We start from the raw sequence: 17,589 nt of genomic DNA on the forward strand, positions 1-17,589 counted from the left end.
TGTAATTTACTTGTGTTTTGATCTATTGTAATTTTTTGGAAAATTAATATTTTAGTCTATGTAATTTTAAATCAGTCTTTGAAATTTATTCTCCTCAACTCATTCTTGAAATTTTAGTCATTTAATTTGCTAATTTATGAGTCCTTAAGCCTTCAGAAAATTTCATAAAATCACATGGTACTTTAAAATTTAAGTTATAATCAAATAATAAAACTCAACAAATTTTGACCCAAAAAAAGAACTCAACAAATTGAAATAAATGATTAAATCTTATCTGAATTGCACGTAGTTGAAGTTAAATTTACAACTGATTATTTTTTCTTTTGAAAAATAATTGGAGATTTTGTTTATCGTCAGCACACTGCTCAAAGCCTCAAACTAGAGAGGTTTTCTGCATAGTTTGAAGAAAATAATACAAGTTTAATTTTAAAAGAAAAACATAGTTATTGAAAAGACTTTAATCCTGAATACTATTGGCCGGTCAGCATCTAACTCCAAGTAAAAAAAGTAACTCAGGAGTACTTCAAATTATTTTTAAAAAAACAAAAAAAAGTTCTTGCCCAGCTAACCCTATTGCCAATAGCGCCTTTTTTCCTAACGGTCAACTACTTGCCATAACGTGCCGCAAAGGCGCCAATCATTCCATCCGGCCACTGGATTAGTTGCGCTCAAAACTGCATAGTTGAGAAGTTAGGGAAGAGAAATTAGATAAATTATTAAATTCTCATAAATGTGATACGGTGTCTTAAATACTCCTATATAATATAAATTATAATCCACCTATTTCTTATTATAAGCAATAACTATCAAAATATACTTGATTCAAAATGTTAGTTAAATTTAATTGAAAACAATAAATATGTAAGATATATACATATTTTTTTTAATTATACCCTTATTTGTAAAGTGAGTATATGGAAGATGATGAGTAAAAATTTATCATAAAAAAAAGTGGCATATATTTAATTATGGGGGTAAAAATGGAAAGAAAAATTTAAAATTTCTAACAAAATGGATTTGTTTCTCATATTCAGGATTGTTTATTATAAAACAGATTGTTTACTATAAAAAGGATGGAGAAAGTACTACTTCCAATCCTTAATATGAAAGCTAGATAACTAATTTGTGAATATTAATAACATTAATTAAGCTAAATTATTTATGTCTTTTCTAAAATATCTTTATTATTTATGTGTATTGAAACAATTCTTATGATCATAATAGAAATTACTTGGGAGCAAGTTAGATAAATATAAGAGACAAAATAAAATAAAGTCTTATATTTATGACCAAATCAAATCTCCAACTTACTTATACATTTACAAGTTAGATAAATTAATTTGAGAAGAATGATGAATATAATAAATAATATGGATTAAGAGGTTATATTTAGATCAAAACAAACTACATAGCCAACTCTTACAATTATGATGGGAGGGGTAACTCGCTATTTTAGTTTCATTCTATTTATAAATCCGATTGAGATGTTTTCATTATCACAGTAAAATAATACAATGAAATCTTAATTACATCGAATTGTAATAAAATAAATCAGATAAATTTTGCTATATAATTTTGGCTATACAATCCATATTCAAGTTTATATAAATCAGTATAAGTATTTATACCCTCCAAAATCAACATTAGACAATTTATTTTCGGCTTGATAAAGTTATAAAAGGTCATTTCATATGCATTTTATATTTTTTAAAATAAAATATAAATTTTATTATTGCCTGATGTCATATTAAACAAATGCTAATAATAATTCCATTGTATTCTTAGCCGCTTTCTCTGTTTCTTCAACATACTCTCAACACTGAACTCGTGCTCTATCTGCTCTATCTCTGTCTTTCGCTTGACCCCGAAGCTTACCAAGTATAGTTATTGACTATGGCAATTCAGAAGCTTGCGTTGATCTTCAAAAACCCTCATAATGACGACGAGTTTCTGCTCGTTAAACAGTCACACCCGCCAAAATTTGATCACCAAGAGTACGATTCTTACGTCGATTCTGATCTGTGGGACTTGCCCTCCGCTCAATTGAACCCCCTGCAAGGAAAATCCGGGTCTCAATGTGTCGTGGAAGTTGCAGAATCGCGTTCGGAAGAGATTGATTTGAAAGAATTCGACTTACGCTCGGCTTTTAACGAGGTCGTGCTTTTGAGCATGGAATTATTGTTTTTAATACTTTGATAGTAAATTTTGTATTTTTTGTTTCCGTTTGTTTGCATGCAGATCTTTGAACAAATAGGCTTTGGGGCAGTTGAAATGGGAGTGTGGAAATACTACAAGTATGTGAAGGAACCTGCATTTGGACCTGACTTGCCCATTCAAACGGTCTTCATCACGGGAGTATTGCCAGCCGAGGACCATGACTTACGAGGTTTGTTGCGATTATCATAGACTATCGGCTGCTGACTATATCTTTTAAAGAAATTACCTAATGGCTTTACAGCCTTGCATTAATTTGTGCTCATGCCTGGTATGCGCCGATAAGCTGGTTCATCCTGTTAGCCTTCGATGTTGATTTAGTTCTTTGGAGAAATTTCAGGGAGGACTGATTTCTTACAAAAACACAAGTTATTATATTTTTAACAAGACTAACAGCGAAAGATAATGTTTGGCCTTCAGGTTAGCATTGTGAAACTTGTATCGGTTTGCATCGATTGCTTGTAAACAGTTTTCTAATCACAATCTCGCCCTTTATTATTATTTTTAGATGATGCCACTATAGAAGTCTTATTTCTGATTGTATTCAAAAGTTTTGTGTTGTAAGATAACAATTTGGTGTTTTTTATAATATAGAACAGACATAAAAGCCTCATTTGGCGCTTGGCAGCTTACGGTGACTTCTCTGGTTGCAGAAGAACAGTTAAATATGGGGGAAATAAGATGGAAAGATATGGGGTATATAAAATAATAGGCAGGACGACAGAGGAAATATAGCAAAATGCTGGGTTGATACATTTAGGAAAAGTTTGGGAGATATGGGACCATAATTGGTAATAGCTACGAATATGATACTGATTTGGTTGGTAATGTCCAAATGGAAGATAGGAAAGTAAATCTGCCTTACGGCAATTTTAGTCCACTGATAAGGCCTTGTTATCATAGAATTTATAGAATTTATGAATGACGTAGTTAATTTAAACGGACTGTGACTTGTTGGATCAGTATCAATGTTTTCACTTCATTCATTTTGACTTTTTTCTTCTTCTTTTTTCGCTCTTTGACTTTTACTTTCTATATTAGTTTGTTGTAAACTCTTATTAAAGCTTATTCTTTGAAAAAACTGGTTTGTTGACGACAGATTGACTTATTCTGGTAATCGTCATGCAGATATATGTAGATGGATGTCTGTCCAGAGCTGTCTTAACTGGCTTTTGGAAGTAAAACCATCTAGCAAACGTGTTGGACCATTGGTAGTTGTTAGTCTTATAAATGACTCATTAGGTTCTGCGAAGTGGAAAGTTCCTCCAACCATAGGTTATCAGGTTTGCTTTCTTTGAATTTTGTCTATTGTCATGGCGGGGCAAATACTAGACATTACAATAAATAAATACATAAAAAACCATTCATGTAGTACAAGCTAAGCTTTTACGAGTTAGAACAAGAATTTCAAAGGCCAGTGAGTCACTTTTTAGGCAGACTTCATCCTAAACAATTATGAGTTCAACCTCCCTCTGCATTGCATTCAGAGCACCACAGAAAAGGAGAAAATCACACTTTTTTTTTTTGCTTTTTTTCCTTTGGTGCTAATTGCTAACATTAAGTAAGATCTTAATTGAGATTTAATAAATGGGTTTACTGGTTTTCAACCTCATATTGGCTTCCAAATGTGGAAATGAACATCCTTACATGCCTTTACGATGTTAATGGGATAACTATCTCATCCAGGATGAGCCATCTGTTGAAAATACCACATGTAGTGCTAACATTGGGCAAGATTCACAATTGAAAGTACCACTGCAGTTTAATATTGATTTTATAATGAACATGGACAGAGCAAGTTCTTTTACCTATGAGTTCATATTGTTTAATATTCTGATGCAAAATGAAGATTTACTTATTTATTTATTCATAGGAGTATCCTCCTGGTGTTGTGCTTATACCTATGAGAAGTAGGACCCAAAAGCCTTTTCACACGACAAACTTGGTGGTATTTGCCCCAGACGATGTTCCAAGTGAGTCTGGGGATAAAAGTTTTATTGCATGTGGAGATGCTCTGATAGTTGATCCAGGATGTCTATCACAGTTCCATGAAGAGGTAATTTCAAATTGCCTTTTCAGGTTTTTGTCCAACTCCTATTCTCAAGTGATAAGATTAACTTAAGTTCTGCTTGATTGGATTATGGTACAAACATATTTGCAAGATTGATCGTTGCCCACTGGTTCATGTGATTCTCCATCCTTGGACCTAATGCATTGGAAAACAAGAGAAAGTCTTGTATGCCTGTGTTTAGCTGACAACTTTTTTAAAGCTTGGATACCAGAAGATAGAACTGTTGAGACATCAAAAAATTTTTGGTGTTTCATTAAAATTTTAACATGATCATATTTGACTATGAAATATGAATCCATCTCTCTCCCTAAAAATGGTGGCTGGAGCTTACATAATCCGTTTTTGAAATTCTAACATATTAGTGGCTTAAATTATCAGCTATTGAAAGTTGTTGCCACTTTGCCGAGGAGATTGATTGTCTTTGTCACTCATCACCACTATGATCATGTTGATGGTATGTTTTTGCTAAAAGTATGCTGAACAGTATTCTATTCTCATCAGACATGAATAATCCTATATTGGATATTATTATGCGTATACTCTTTCTATTCTAATTTTTTGCAGTCTCCTATGCCAGGTCTCTCGGTTATCCAAAAGTGCAATCCTGATGCTATTTTGTTAGCACATGAAAACACCATTCGTCGCATAAGCAAAGGTTGCAATGTCAAACTTTTTGTTTCTATTTTCTTTTCAGCAGAGTTTAGCGGTGACAATTTGCATTGGTGTGTAATTTCCTTTAAAGTGTGGTTTTTGGAAGTATTAATTTGATGGCCATGCTAGTATATTTTTTAACATTATTCTTGGTGCATGTGATCATATGAGCTTTCGGATTTCTCCTGTTAATTTTTTCTACTGTATCTCTCTTAAATTCATTTTCTTAATCTTGACAATTGAATGATATATTTAAGTTTGACTGGACTTATTGTTGTTACTGAGTGAATTTGGTGTACCTTTTTTTTTTCGTTGGAAGATCTGGTGTACTTTTAACTATTCAAGTTAATAAGGTTTTTATCAATCTCTTTTACCAAGTTGTGTATGATAGTCGTTGTTTGATTAAGATAATAATAGTTTTTAAATTGTCTTCTTTTGATTTTTGAACTATCTAATGTGACATATTGAAAACATAAACATTTTTGTCCTGTTAATTTAGTCTTGCATGATTACAGATGACTGGTCACTAGGCTGTACCTCAGTTTCTGGAGATGAAGAAATTAACATATGTGGTCAGACATTGAAAGTTATTTTGGCACCGGTATGATTGATAGCAATTTTGTGCTGTTCACTTTCAGTCAGTTATATCTAAGGATACAGCATGTCTGAGTGAAGCATCTTCCATTTTCTAGATCTTAAGTGCTGATAAACATGATAATGTTTTTTGAGAAGTATGACTATGGCAGCGCTACTCCAGCTCTTTACTTTAAGAGCAAATCACATGGGCCATGTATCTTTCTAATAAAATTTTCTTTTGTGAAAAATAATTTTATTCACTGTAAATTTCTTCTATCTTCTAACGAATGGCATTTTCTCTGATTCAGGGACATACAGATGGTCACATGGCGCTACTTCACGTGAACACTCATTCATTAATTGTTGGTGATCATTGTGTGGGGTGAGGTTCCATTGTATTCCAGGAAACATGACTAAGCAAAGACTGAGGTCTAACTATTACGTGCACGTGGACATACAAGTTTCATTTGCATGTTTGTCATGTACTACCTCTGGTTCTAATTATAAAACATCACTTATAGTCTAAAAACGAGATCTTATAAATAAGACTAGAGGTAGTATATTTCAATGAAAGTAAAACCGTACAGAAACATTTCCTCAAAAAGAAATAAAGAAACAAAGAAAAGAAAAGAAAACTGTCCAAAAACATTGAATGCCTCATCTGAAGCAATGTCTTGATGGATTGCTCTCCTTCACTATGTTGGGCAATCTATTGCATTGCTTTTCTCAGTTTGGTGGGTGAAAGAAACTGTATTTTGTTCTAGTTTGTTACAAGCTGAAATTGTGGGAGTATTCAATAGCCTCTTGGAACTTCCATTATTTGTACTGCTGGTTGACCAAGACAGATTATGATTTCAGCAACCCATTCAATTATGGTATCCGGCTAAACGTCAAAGGAGGAAAAAAGAAAATAAGAGGAAAATGGAAAAATCTATGGGACAAGTCTATCATCTGTGTTAATGGTGTTGGAAGCTTCAACTATCTAATTTGCATGCTTCCAGTGTGGTCACATTGTTTACTTAGTGTCTGGTCTGTCTTTGTCACGTATGAACCTATCTTTTACGTCACCCCTTTGTAGTTCCGATTTATTAGTTGATTTACTTTATCTTATATGTCTTTTAAGCTAGCCTCACAAACATGATAACTTGTTTTGTTTCAGCCAAGGAAGTGCTATCCTGGACACAACTGGTGGGGGTAATATGACTGTAAGTGTAAATCGAGCTAGTGATGTTGGACTGATTGCCTCCATTCTTTCTATTTATTACATTTATGGACTCCCAGTAAGAATCAGTCTCTGCGTTGCTACATTCAACTCCACTAAAGTGCAAGGGTGCACTCAATTAAGAAAAGGGAAAAGATATAATTTAGTGGTTAGAATTTTTATGCTACCTCCAGTCTTTAATATAAGAGCTAGATAACTAATTTACAAATATTAAGAAAACTTGTTAAATTAGTTATTGGTAATGAATAGGTGTTGTTTTTCTCAAAATATCCTTGTTAATCATGTGTATTAGAATAGAAATTCTTTAACATGCACAATCATCATGGGGACTACTTTGAGAGAAAATGAATAAATATGGGAAACAAAATGGATTAGAACCTTATATTTAGAGCCAAATTGAATCTTTAACTAACTCTTATATTTAAGACCAGAGGTAATATTAAAATATTCTTTCACTACACTATATTTCTTTAAGATACAATACAGTCACTATTCTTCCAACAGTCATAATACACTCTAAATTGTTTCCTGTAACCAAAGAATATATGAATACTTGCATTTCTATTCATAAACATTTAGTTTATATAATATTGTGGCATCCACTTCTTATTAATAATTATACTCTAGCGCACATAATACTTGCTTAGAAGCTATAGGCTATCTTTCCAATATAGCAAGATTCATCACTTTATTGGGTGTTAAAATTTTAAATTTCAGAGAACTTACAATTTACCACAACTTTGAACTTTATGCAGACTGCATTTTCCACCAAGATTACTGTGATATGATGATGCATTGCTTTAGCTTAATCTATTGTTATTTGCAGGAATACTTCAAAACCACTTACAAATTCCTTGGGCTCTCTCCACATTCTTTAATACCAATGCATGGAAGAATAAACCTATGGCCAAAGCACATGCTGTGTGGTTATCTCAAGTATGAATCATCAATCATCTTTGGCTGTAGTTTTGAGGGGTACAGGGAGTGAGGAGTGGATATGGTTTTTGTGTTGACCAAATTACTTTCCCTTAACTAATTTTTCATATGGCTACAAGGTTCAGCTGTGAGGAATGCTATTTGTTGTTGCAGGAATCGTAGGAGCAGAGAAGCAAATATCTTGGCTGCAATTGAAGGCGGAGCAAGAACAATGTTTGACATTGTAGCACGCGTGTATTCTGATGTTGACCGTAGGGCCTGGATTCCTGCATCGTCAAATGTGAGGCTTCATGTGGATCATCTAGCCCAGCAAGATAAGTTACCGAAGGTAGTTGTTTGTTTCTTATTGCTGCTAATAGGTGTTGTTACATAATGACAGCCTTAAAATAACATGGCTTAGGAAGCTCTATTTATCATACATAAAAAGAAGGGGAAATTTTATGACCTAAGTAAGCTCTACCAATTCAAAGCTTTCTGCATTCGTTGGGATTTTAGTACCTCCCAACGACTGCTAATGTATAGTTTCTCATGTATGACATGCCACCTGGGTTTATGGTTGAAGTGGGTGAGAAATTGGGTAGATGTCAGGTTCAAATTTTGGTGACAACATTAATTGTGCCCAAAATAGATACGGGTTATCTATGAACAATTCTACTCATGTCTTGAGAAAGTTGTTCACCAAGCATGAATTATCTTCCAGATTGAATAATGCGTGCGCAATTTCTGTGAGACTGTGCAGGACTTTTCTCTAGAAACGTTCAATTCCAGTTTGGTTGCATTTGTTGACATGGTGGGAAAGCTCTGATTGGCCCTATTGACCACCCATTAGCCTCTTTCATTGTATACATGTATCTGCAAAATTCATAATTTCAGTTGCAATATCCCTTGGAGAGGGAAACTTTCATGCATTAATCATCAATATAAAAATACATTGTTCATAAGCCATACATGGCATGACTTATTTCTGAAACATATCTAGTTGTAATAAAACTCTTGTATCATTATTATAAAAGGGGATTGTGAAGCTTGGGTGAGTTATTATATATTCTAACTGACAGAACATAATGAATCTTCCTGCATAGGATTTTTCGGTTCAGAAGTTCCAAAACACCTGTGGGCTGCATTTTGTATCTCGCTGGATATTGGCTTACATCACTGGTGGTTTCCGTATAGAGAAACCTTCATTTCTGATTACTGGGGCTGTGGCTATGGCTGCGGCTGGCTTTGCTGCGTTCTACTCAGTAAAAAAAGTAAGCCGCCCAAGTTAAGAATGAATGATCAGAGAACCTCGAGGCTTGAACTTTGGTGATGTAAAGCACATGCCACTAACTAGATCACGTTTTTCACTCGTGAAATTCCGTTTATCTGATATAGCACCAGGACACCACCAACGGTCTTCTTCAATAAGATGAGTCAATTTCATAGGTTCACCTTACATGGCAGTTTCTCCGCTCCTCACCAGGTCAAGTGTAATTTTCACTAATAATTGTGTAATCTAAAAGTGGGGAAAATGTAGAGTAAGTTTCAGTAGTTGCTATTAAAATTTTTATTTTTGAAAGAATCAACATGGAGAGTTTTAAGAAAAATATTTAATTTTAAAAAACAGGGTCGCAAATGCTTTAAAAAATTTTGATGAAAAAATGATTCTAATTTTGAGCAAAATACACTATCTTTCTATTCCATAATTAAATTATTATTTTTATTTTTAAGACATATATTAACCTCTATCTCTGTTAAAATCAAAAGTTACATCACCCAAACTTTATTTTTAAAATGTGAGTTACGGTCTAATGTTGCCTCAAAAATTTTTGCATAGAAATTATAGGTATCTAGAAGTTTTTTTTTTTTAAAAAAAATTTAGTATTACCTTAGAAGTGTTAAAAAAGGAGACGTTTGCTACGTCGGACCGTGTGCTACATCTGACCTTATGTCGTGTTTTTCGGCCCTGGGCTCTTGTGATCTCAAGTTTCATTGTTTCAACTGAAATTTGATTCAGCAGCTGGGCATTAATATTTAGAGCCAAGGGTAGTGGTCACCAAAAACATCGCTTGGTACTAGATTTACAACGTAGGCATTGTTGCTTTTGGTTTAACACAACGAACCCAAAAAAAAAAAAAAAAAACACCAAATTCTTGTTCCAAATGAACATGAATCCCTTCAAAATATTTTTAAAACACGAAGTTATATATATTAACACAATTTCAACTAAAATACGACATCAGACTCTAAAATACAACCTCACCTTCTAACTTTTACACAATGAGATGCAGCACATTCCAAACTAAAGCACATTCATAACAGCCACTACTACATATATTGCATGTTTCAAAAATTTCAGCCTCCTTCAAAAATCAACATTCTTTTTTTGGACTGATTCAAAAATCAGCATTCTCTTCCTTTATCTTCTCCACCTTACGCTACATTACTAAGTTGGATTCTCAATGGGTTCAGCAAACCAATCAAATTAATTGCATCCTCGACACCCCATATAATCCACTAAGGCACTGACCTTATAATTTGGGCACCTAACAAACCTTCTACTATAATTTTGCTCCTACCAAAAAGAATTGTCACATAATCTCCACTTATGCATCCTTCACCACTCCTTTGACCTACCTTTTGCCCACAATGTACGAGGAGGAACTTCTACTAGAAGCAAGTCAAAGCCTTTCAAGTATGGGGGATCAACGCCTTGCCTTGCAAAGAAGGTAAGAGCTAAACATTCTCTCATCTTCAACAAATCTCCTCTGAGCCTCATTAGCTCTCCTTTGCCTGACATCCAATGTCCGATTACCAAATTAAACGGCGTTAATAACATGTCATCAAGCTTAACACCATTAACACAAGTACCAAAGTTTCAGACGAAATAAACATAAAGGATCAAAGCTTTCAGTTTGAAATTTACAGCATCAGAGCTAACAATTACATTAGCCTTTTAATTAATCATCCTTTAGGCTTTAGCCTTATTTGTTCATCATCTCTTTCTATCGTAAATGTGATGGTGGACTCCTTTTTATCATATATCTTTTCTTTGTTACTATCTCCAGTCCTAATTATAAAGACTTCCTTTGTGACTACAAATAAGGTCTTATAATTACGACCAAATGTAGTATATGTACTTTCTCTTCTCTTTACAACCAGTAAAAATTAAAAATATATTTAAAATTAGCATAAGTTGGATTTTAATTGAATATGTGGCATTTAATTTAGACTATTCATTTTATTCAGTCATTTCTCATCTTTAAAAGTTTAAAAATAACACCCTCAACTTTCATAGCTTGACATTTAGCCCCTTACCGTTAAAGTAGCCATTAAATCTATCGGAATAGATGTCATGTTAGATTGTTTAAAATTATTTATTAGATGACATGTAATCTTTATTACTTTGTTAATTTATCCTAACTCAAAAATCATAATTATATTAAATGGTATTTTTGTGATTCTACAATAATAATCCCTAATTCCTAGTCTTACTCACCTAATCATCTTCCTCTTTCAGTCTCCCCCAATTCTCAGGTCCTTCATGTTTGCAATACCTTCTAATTAATCATCTTCTCCATTCTAAAAATCACCGTCATCACATCCTTCTTTTAAATCTAGAATCTTTTTTTGTGAAATTGTTTTTTTTCAATGGAGACGAAGCCACCCAGCGAAGATTCAAAGATGGATCACGCTCAGTTGTTGTTCAATAGTCATTGCTCACTATCTTCCTTCTCTGTCTATCTTTTGATTGTAGTCGGTGAATTTTGGTGCGTTGAAAATTTTGTTGGGAGCAGTGAGACAAAGATAATGGAGAAAATCATTTATACTTCGTCATTTTTTTAGGACAATCAATTGATAGAATTGTTACATTGCTAATGAGAACCAAGGGAGAAGAGTTATATTGTGAAGAGTGAAGACGATTTCTGGAGTCGAGAAGAATAAAACACTGCAAGTTGGTAGGATTAGGGGAGACTGAGAATTGGGGATTACTATTAGTAGAATCACAAAAATACCTTTAAGTGTAATTGTAAATTTTAAGTTGGAATAAATTAACAAAATAATAAAAATTACATATCATCTATCAAGTAATTTTAAATAATCTGAAACGGCATCCATTCTGTTAAATTTAACACCCACTTTAACGGTAAGGGGTTAAAATGTGAGTTTTGACAGTTGAGGATGTTATTTTTAAACTTTTAAAGATGAAAGAGGTTATGTGCAATAGGGTTAAAGTTAAAGGGAGTGATTTGTATTTTGGCCAACAAAAAAATTATTCCGTGCCATTTCAATCATTATTGAGTGTATTTTTCAAGTCAAATATTTCTCAACTTAGTTATGTCTTCTACTTTGCAGCTGCACAGATAATTGATTCAAAAAATTTGTCCAGGTTAAGCATTTGATTTCCTCATCAGACAATTTTTACCTGTCAGAAAGACCCCTTGTTAAAACAAACAGCGGTCTCTTGTCAATTCAAATGTCATCGCGTTATTATTATTATTTTTTTGGCTTTCTTTTTATGTATTTCTGACAATATTTATTTATTTTTCACTCTCTGGTGCCCCTGTTTTTGAAATGGGGCTATTATATTGTATCTTCATATTTTTATATTGTTTTCCCTGTTCAAAAAATAATTAGATTTTTTTAAAAAAAATTATGAATTGTATTTTCAGTTGACCTTTAATTATCACTTATCAGTGAGTTGCCTGATTTTTCCAAGTCACAGTCTTTGGGTTTACTTGTTAGAAAATGAAAAATGCTTAGAGAAGAAACAAAGTCTCCAATTAATAAGCTTCCATGTGCTCTTAGTTGTCTTGAAAACAAACTTATAGTTGGCCAAATATCAACCTTCATTCTCGGCGTTCTATATTGTATTTTTTATTATTATCATTGCCAACATCTATTTTTTTATTTTTAATAAAAAGAAGAAAAAATAGCAAATAAAGACTCTCAATATGTGAAATTGTTATTTGAGACTCTTATTTTGAAAAATGGCTTTAAAAGACCCAATCTTGTATTGTAAATATAAAATCTTAGTAAAATGTCTGAAATCACAACTCAGGTATGTCAAATGACAAGTTAACTATGAGAAATTTTTACTTTAGCGAATGACAACTTCAATAGACCAAATCACAATTTGACTGAGAGGTGTTTTAGATATTTGACTAAGATTTCATATTTGCAATATGAAACTGAGTCTTGTGAAGCCAATTTTCAAATTGAGAGTCTCAAATAACAATTTCACATATTAGAATCTTTATTTACTATTTTTCCTAAAAAAAACCCATAAATTTGGCGTGCTATATTGATATTCGTGTTCAACATCCATCTACTGTTAAATTTCTTATTTAAGTTTTTTCACATGTAATAAAAAATTTAAGGTTGTAAAATGTCGTCTCTGAAATACAAAATCAAAGCAACGTTATTTTTTTGTAAGATTTTTATTAAAAAAATTTTAATATTACTTGAGTCCGCTAAATTACAACTGCAGCATACTAAAGGAATAACGCCGTGAAGGCAAAAAATATTATTTTAACTAAATATTTTGACCGACTAACGACCAATCATTGAATCACCGTCATTCATGGCAGTACCAGAAATTAATAAAAAAATATTTAAAATATTGGTTCTGTATATTATTTTGGTTATTTTTAAAAGTTTGACAAACATACGTTTTTTCCAAAAAGGCTTCTTAGAAAAATACTACGTCAGGTTCTTAATATAAAATCTTATTTAATTTTTATTTTAGTTTTAATTATAAAATCTCAATCTATTTTGTTTCTTATATTTATATATTTTTTTAAGATAATCCTTCTAGTAATAGTAATTCTAGTTAGTAAACTTGATTAGTAAAGATATTTTAGGAAAGACAACACTTATTTATTACAAAAAACCAGCTTAACTTATTTCCTGAATCTCTTCAAATTAGTTAACTAACTCTTATAATTAGGATCAGAGGTAATATTTTATATGAAAAATAAAACAAATAGAATCAGAAATTGATTTAGTTATAAATGAATTCACAAAAAACAAATTTTGGTGATAATTTACAAAACGTTTCTTTGACGGATTCGTAATGACGCCTCTCCTGATTTTTTTTTTTTTGACATTTATTCGTTTAAAGAAGGTGTTTTTTAGTTAACAAATAAGTTTGTTGCTTTAAATACATTTTAAGGAATACTCAGTATTTTTTAAGAAAATAAAAATTACTTCTGGAATCATATTTAATTTAAAAAGATGATTATGGTATTTTAAGAAAAATGTGTCACATTTCTTATAATTAACTAACTTACCTAACTTCCTTAATCTAATCAAATTAGTTAAATGGGTCTTATATTAAGGACCAGATGAGTATTTGCGAACTTTTCTGAAAAAACTTTCGAAAAAATTATAATTTACAAACCACATGTGATAATTTTTTTATATTCTGCATAAGAAAATTAATCCCACACAATAACTGGCTCGAAACACCATATAATGAATTAAACATTTTAGGTCACATAATTATCAATACGTAACATAAAATATTGAGAAAATTACACGATTCATAAATTATAATTACTATAATTATATTTTTTAAAAAAATAATTTAGGAAGACAAGTAAACCAAAAACGTCAAAAACGTGTGGAAGAAGGAATAGGATTGGCTGCTCTTCCAAAATTCACAAACATCTCTCTCTCAAAAGTCCACATGTAACCTTCATCTCCGCCTTTAATCCACATTAACCCTCCTTAATTAAATTAAATTAACTTAAATCCATATAACTAACTACATATAATAAAAAATGAAAAATTAATCTTTGGATCCTATAATTTTTGCTTGATTGTAATTCATTTCATCATAGCTTGCAAGAAATTAATCTGCAAAGCTGTTATATTGGACACGTTATGGTGGAATACCGTTTTCCATTGGATCTTGGAAAACCAGGAAGACCATCTCTTGCAAGAAATTAATTCGCAAAGCTGTTATATTTAATAAAAATTATTAAATATATTAAGATAGTTAATTTAAAAAATATTAAAAGGGGGCTTCAAAAATAGACATAAAGTGAGTCAGAAAGAGAGGGAGCCTCCTTCGCCTTCCCCTGCCTTCTTTGAAAGCCATCTTCAAAACACATGGATTTGTCTTCATCCTCTGGACTCTTAAAAGCTGTCTTCTTTTCCTTTCTTTCTCCATCACCAAACTTTCAGTTCAAATCCCTTTTTAAATCCTTTCTCGTTTCTCGCTTCCTCGTCATCTCCTTATTTGTTCTTAGATATTTTCTTTGCGAGAACAAAAGCCCATTATTTATTTCTCAGCGCCATTTTTATCTGTACATCTTCTCGTTAAAGATTCGTCGTCATCCCTACAAAAAGCCATTGTTTGATCATCCATTAGCTGCAACCGACTCAGTCCAATTCTTATGAACGAGAAAGCCTCCCTCCTTCTAGGGTCTCTTTGATTCTTGTTTTTCATAAACCCAGATAACAGAATTCAAGAATTTCCCTTTCTTTTCTGTTTCATATACCCAGTTACCCAGACAACCATGAAGACCTCATCAAATTCCCAGTACTCGTCATACTCTGTTTCCAAAGTTTTCAACCCTCAATTCCAAATTCTCCATTTTCTATCCTACTTCGGTCTGTTAGGCTGTGGAATAACTCTGGGAATCATTCTGAGTTTCTACATCAAAGGTTGCAACTTGAACCTGCAACTCACTCGTCTCTCAGTCTCTGAAATTTCCGCACCGCCAAGGCCTGAAATTTCCGACGAGACTCACGTGGGGCTGAAGAACTATTTGAAGCCGCCGGCTGTGATGCACGACATGGACGATAAAGAGCTTCTATGGAGAGCTTCAATGGCTCCGAAGATCAAAGAATATCCTTTTAATCGAACTCCTAAAGTGGCCTTCATGTTCTTGACGAGAGGCCCTGTGTTTCTGGCTCCCTTGTGGGAAAAGTTCTTCAAAGGCCATGAAAAGTATTACTCAATTTACGTCCATTCGAATCCTTCGTACAATGGATCAGACCCTGAAAGTCCAGTCTTCCATGGTCGCAGAATTCCCAGTAAGGTTAGTCTGGTTCTTGCTTGCTCTGTTCGTTGTTTGTTTCAATTTTGACCTGACTTCTGAATATGATTCTAGAACAGATTAATCAAGGGTTTTTTTTTTTATAGCATCAGAAAGTACCTAATTAATGCCTAATTTAGAAGAGTAGGGGCCTTGCTTAACAGAGGAAGTAGAAATGAGATATAGCAAAACGGAAGAAGGAGAGGGAGAGTCTGAGCTGATATTGGAGTAGTGAACAAGTGTTAGGTGTAAATTCAATTTGCTCCCCCCTTTCTTGACTTTTCTTTTTTTAATGTACTTTGCATGAAGTTTAAAAAGTAGAGGGAACCAAGCGTAACACACTTTTTTTCAGTCCTAAAAAGTGTGACATATTTTTATAGATACAACTCTTATTTAATTATGTGCAATTTGCTTTTAACTAGATGCTAAACAAAAAAAAAAATATCTGTACATGATGAAAAATATATTGCATACAACTGAACTAAAAAATTTGATTTTTTTTAGCTGTCCTTGCGCAATTAACTTTCTAATTAATTAGGATTTTTTTTTTATCAATTTTCTCCAAAAATAAACTGTATAACACTTTGTCATTTCTACTCATATCATGCCTTAGAAGTCATAGTCTATAAAACAAAAAAGTTAAAATTTCTGGAAACAATATTTAATTTAATTTATGCACAAAACGCAGGAAGTGAAATGGGGAAGCGTGAACATGGTCGAAGCGGAGCGTCGTTTACTAGCAAACGCACTGCTTGACGTTTGGAACCAACGTTTCGTGCTGTTATCGGAATCCTGCATTCCTCTCTTCAACTTCTCCACCGTCTATTCCTACCTCATGAACTCCTCCGTCAGCCACGTCATGTCCTACGACGAGCATTCTGCGGTGGGACGCGGCCGCTACAGCCCCCGCATGCTCCCCCTCATCACCGTCGACCAATGGCGTAAGGGCTCCCAGTGGTTCGAAATGGACCGGGAACTCGCCCTCGCCGTCGTCTCCGACAGTACCTACTTCCCGGTGTTCCACCATTACTGCAAGCGGTCGTGTTACGCCGACGAGCACTACTTGCCGACGTTCGTGACCATGAAGCACGCTAGCATTAACTCCAACCGGACGTTGACCTGGGTTGACTGGTCAAAGGGTGGGCCCCATCCGGCAAGGTTGGCCAGGAACTACGTCACCGTTGAGTTCTTGAAGGCCCTGAGGAACACAACGTGTGAATATAATGGGGTTGAGGATAGCAATGTGTGTTACCTCTTTGCCAGGAAGTTCTTGCCTGACACATTAAGCAGACTTCTTAGATTTGCTCCTAAGGTTATGCAATTCTGAGGATACATAATACTAACGTTATATTTACTTATGGAAGAAGAAGAAGAAGCACAAATGTATATGAAAGGTTATGTTGCTAAAACCTCGTCAACAACAAATTTGTCTCAACGACAGCGTTACTGTCACGCATAGATGAGGTTGGAAATTTAAGTTCAGTATCAACATGTTTGTGTACGTGAATATATTTAAGGAGAAAAATAAAAAAAAGTTAAAAATTTATAAATATCAAATAAATAATGTCAACAAAATTTTTTTGTTATTTGCAAATTCAGTGTTGTTAACACTATCATGTTCAGATGATTGTTTCATTTGACTCTATTTAAAATTAGAATTAAATTTAACTATCATGTTCGGATGAGGTTTGAATTCAAAATCAGTATTAATATATTTGTGTGGGAATGTGTTTAAATCAATTGTCAAAAAATCACTTAAGCCATTTATTGTTTCATTTGATAGTTTGAAGTTAGGATATAGTTGGTTTATTGTGTCTTTATACCTACCTATTAACTGAGATGTCGTATGGGGCTTTAATAACTTTATTTAAAGAAAATTATCCCAAATTTGA

General features: G+C 33.2%; 2 protein-coding genes across 2 annotated transcripts; both read left to right on the forward strand.

Annotated features, from left to right (window-relative positions):
* The first annotated feature begins 1,785 nt into the window (after positions 1-1,785).
* LOC114749666 (uncharacterized) lies at positions 1,786-7,625 on the forward strand. The gene is made up of 10 exons (XM_028938208.1): positions 1,786-2,154; positions 2,239-2,386; positions 3,343-3,497; positions 4,088-4,270; positions 4,664-4,739; positions 4,863-4,940; positions 5,452-5,537; positions 5,821-5,941; positions 6,672-6,717; positions 7,561-7,625. The coding sequence occupies exons 1-8, from the start codon at positions 1,894-1,896 to the stop codon at positions 5,896-5,898; spliced, it is 1,065 nt and encodes a 354-aa protein (XP_028794041.1). The 5' UTR covers positions 1,786-1,893; the 3' UTR covers positions 5,899-5,941; positions 6,672-6,717; positions 7,561-7,625.
* Positions 7,626-8,004: 379 nt separating this feature from the next.
* On the forward strand, positions 8,005-17,053 carry LOC114749665 (glycosyltransferase BC10-like). Its single transcript, XM_028938207.1, has 3 exons — positions 8,005-8,225; positions 15,170-15,700; positions 16,386-17,053. The coding sequence occupies exons 1-3, from the start codon at positions 8,199-8,201 to the stop codon at positions 17,022-17,024; spliced, it is 1,197 nt and encodes a 398-aa protein (XP_028794040.1). The 5' UTR covers positions 8,005-8,198; the 3' UTR covers positions 17,025-17,053.
* Positions 17,054-17,589: the final 536 nt, after the last annotated feature.

Source organism: Neltuma alba, unplaced genomic scaffold (assembly GCF_004799145.2).
Source record: "Neltuma alba isolate B1F8T4 unplaced genomic scaffold, ASM479914v2 tig00006108_pilon, whole genome shotgun sequence".
NCBI lineage: Eukaryota > Viridiplantae > Streptophyta > Magnoliopsida > Fabales > Fabaceae > Neltuma > Neltuma alba.

What these genes read in the sequence shown, in the direction of transcription:
- LOC114749666 (XM_028938208.1), top strand. Translation starts at nt 1,894, where the DNA reads ATGGCAATTCAGAAGCTTGCGTTGATCTTCAAAAACCCTCATAATGAC. An exon ending in TACGCTCGGCTTTTAACGAG is followed by an intron (nt 2,155 to 2,238) that starts GTCGTGCTTTTG and finishes GTTTGCATGCAG; the next exon opens with ATCTTTGAACAAATAGGCTT. An exon ending in CTCCAACCATAGGTTATCAG is followed by an intron (nt 3,498 to 4,087) that starts GTTTGCTTTCTT and finishes ATTTATTCATAG; the next exon opens with GAGTATCCTCCTGGTGTTGT.
- LOC114749665 (XM_028938207.1), top strand. Translation starts at nt 8,199, where the DNA reads ATGTATGACATGCCACCTGGGTTTATG. An exon ending in ACATGCCACCTGGGTTTATG is followed by an intron (nt 8,226 to 15,169) that starts GTTGAAGTGGGT and finishes CCAGTTACCCAG; the next exon opens with ACAACCATGAAGACCTCATC. An exon ending in GTCGCAGAATTCCCAGTAAG is followed by an intron (nt 15,701 to 16,385) that starts GTTAGTCTGGTT and finishes CACAAAACGCAG; the next exon opens with GAAGTGAAATGGGGAAGCGT.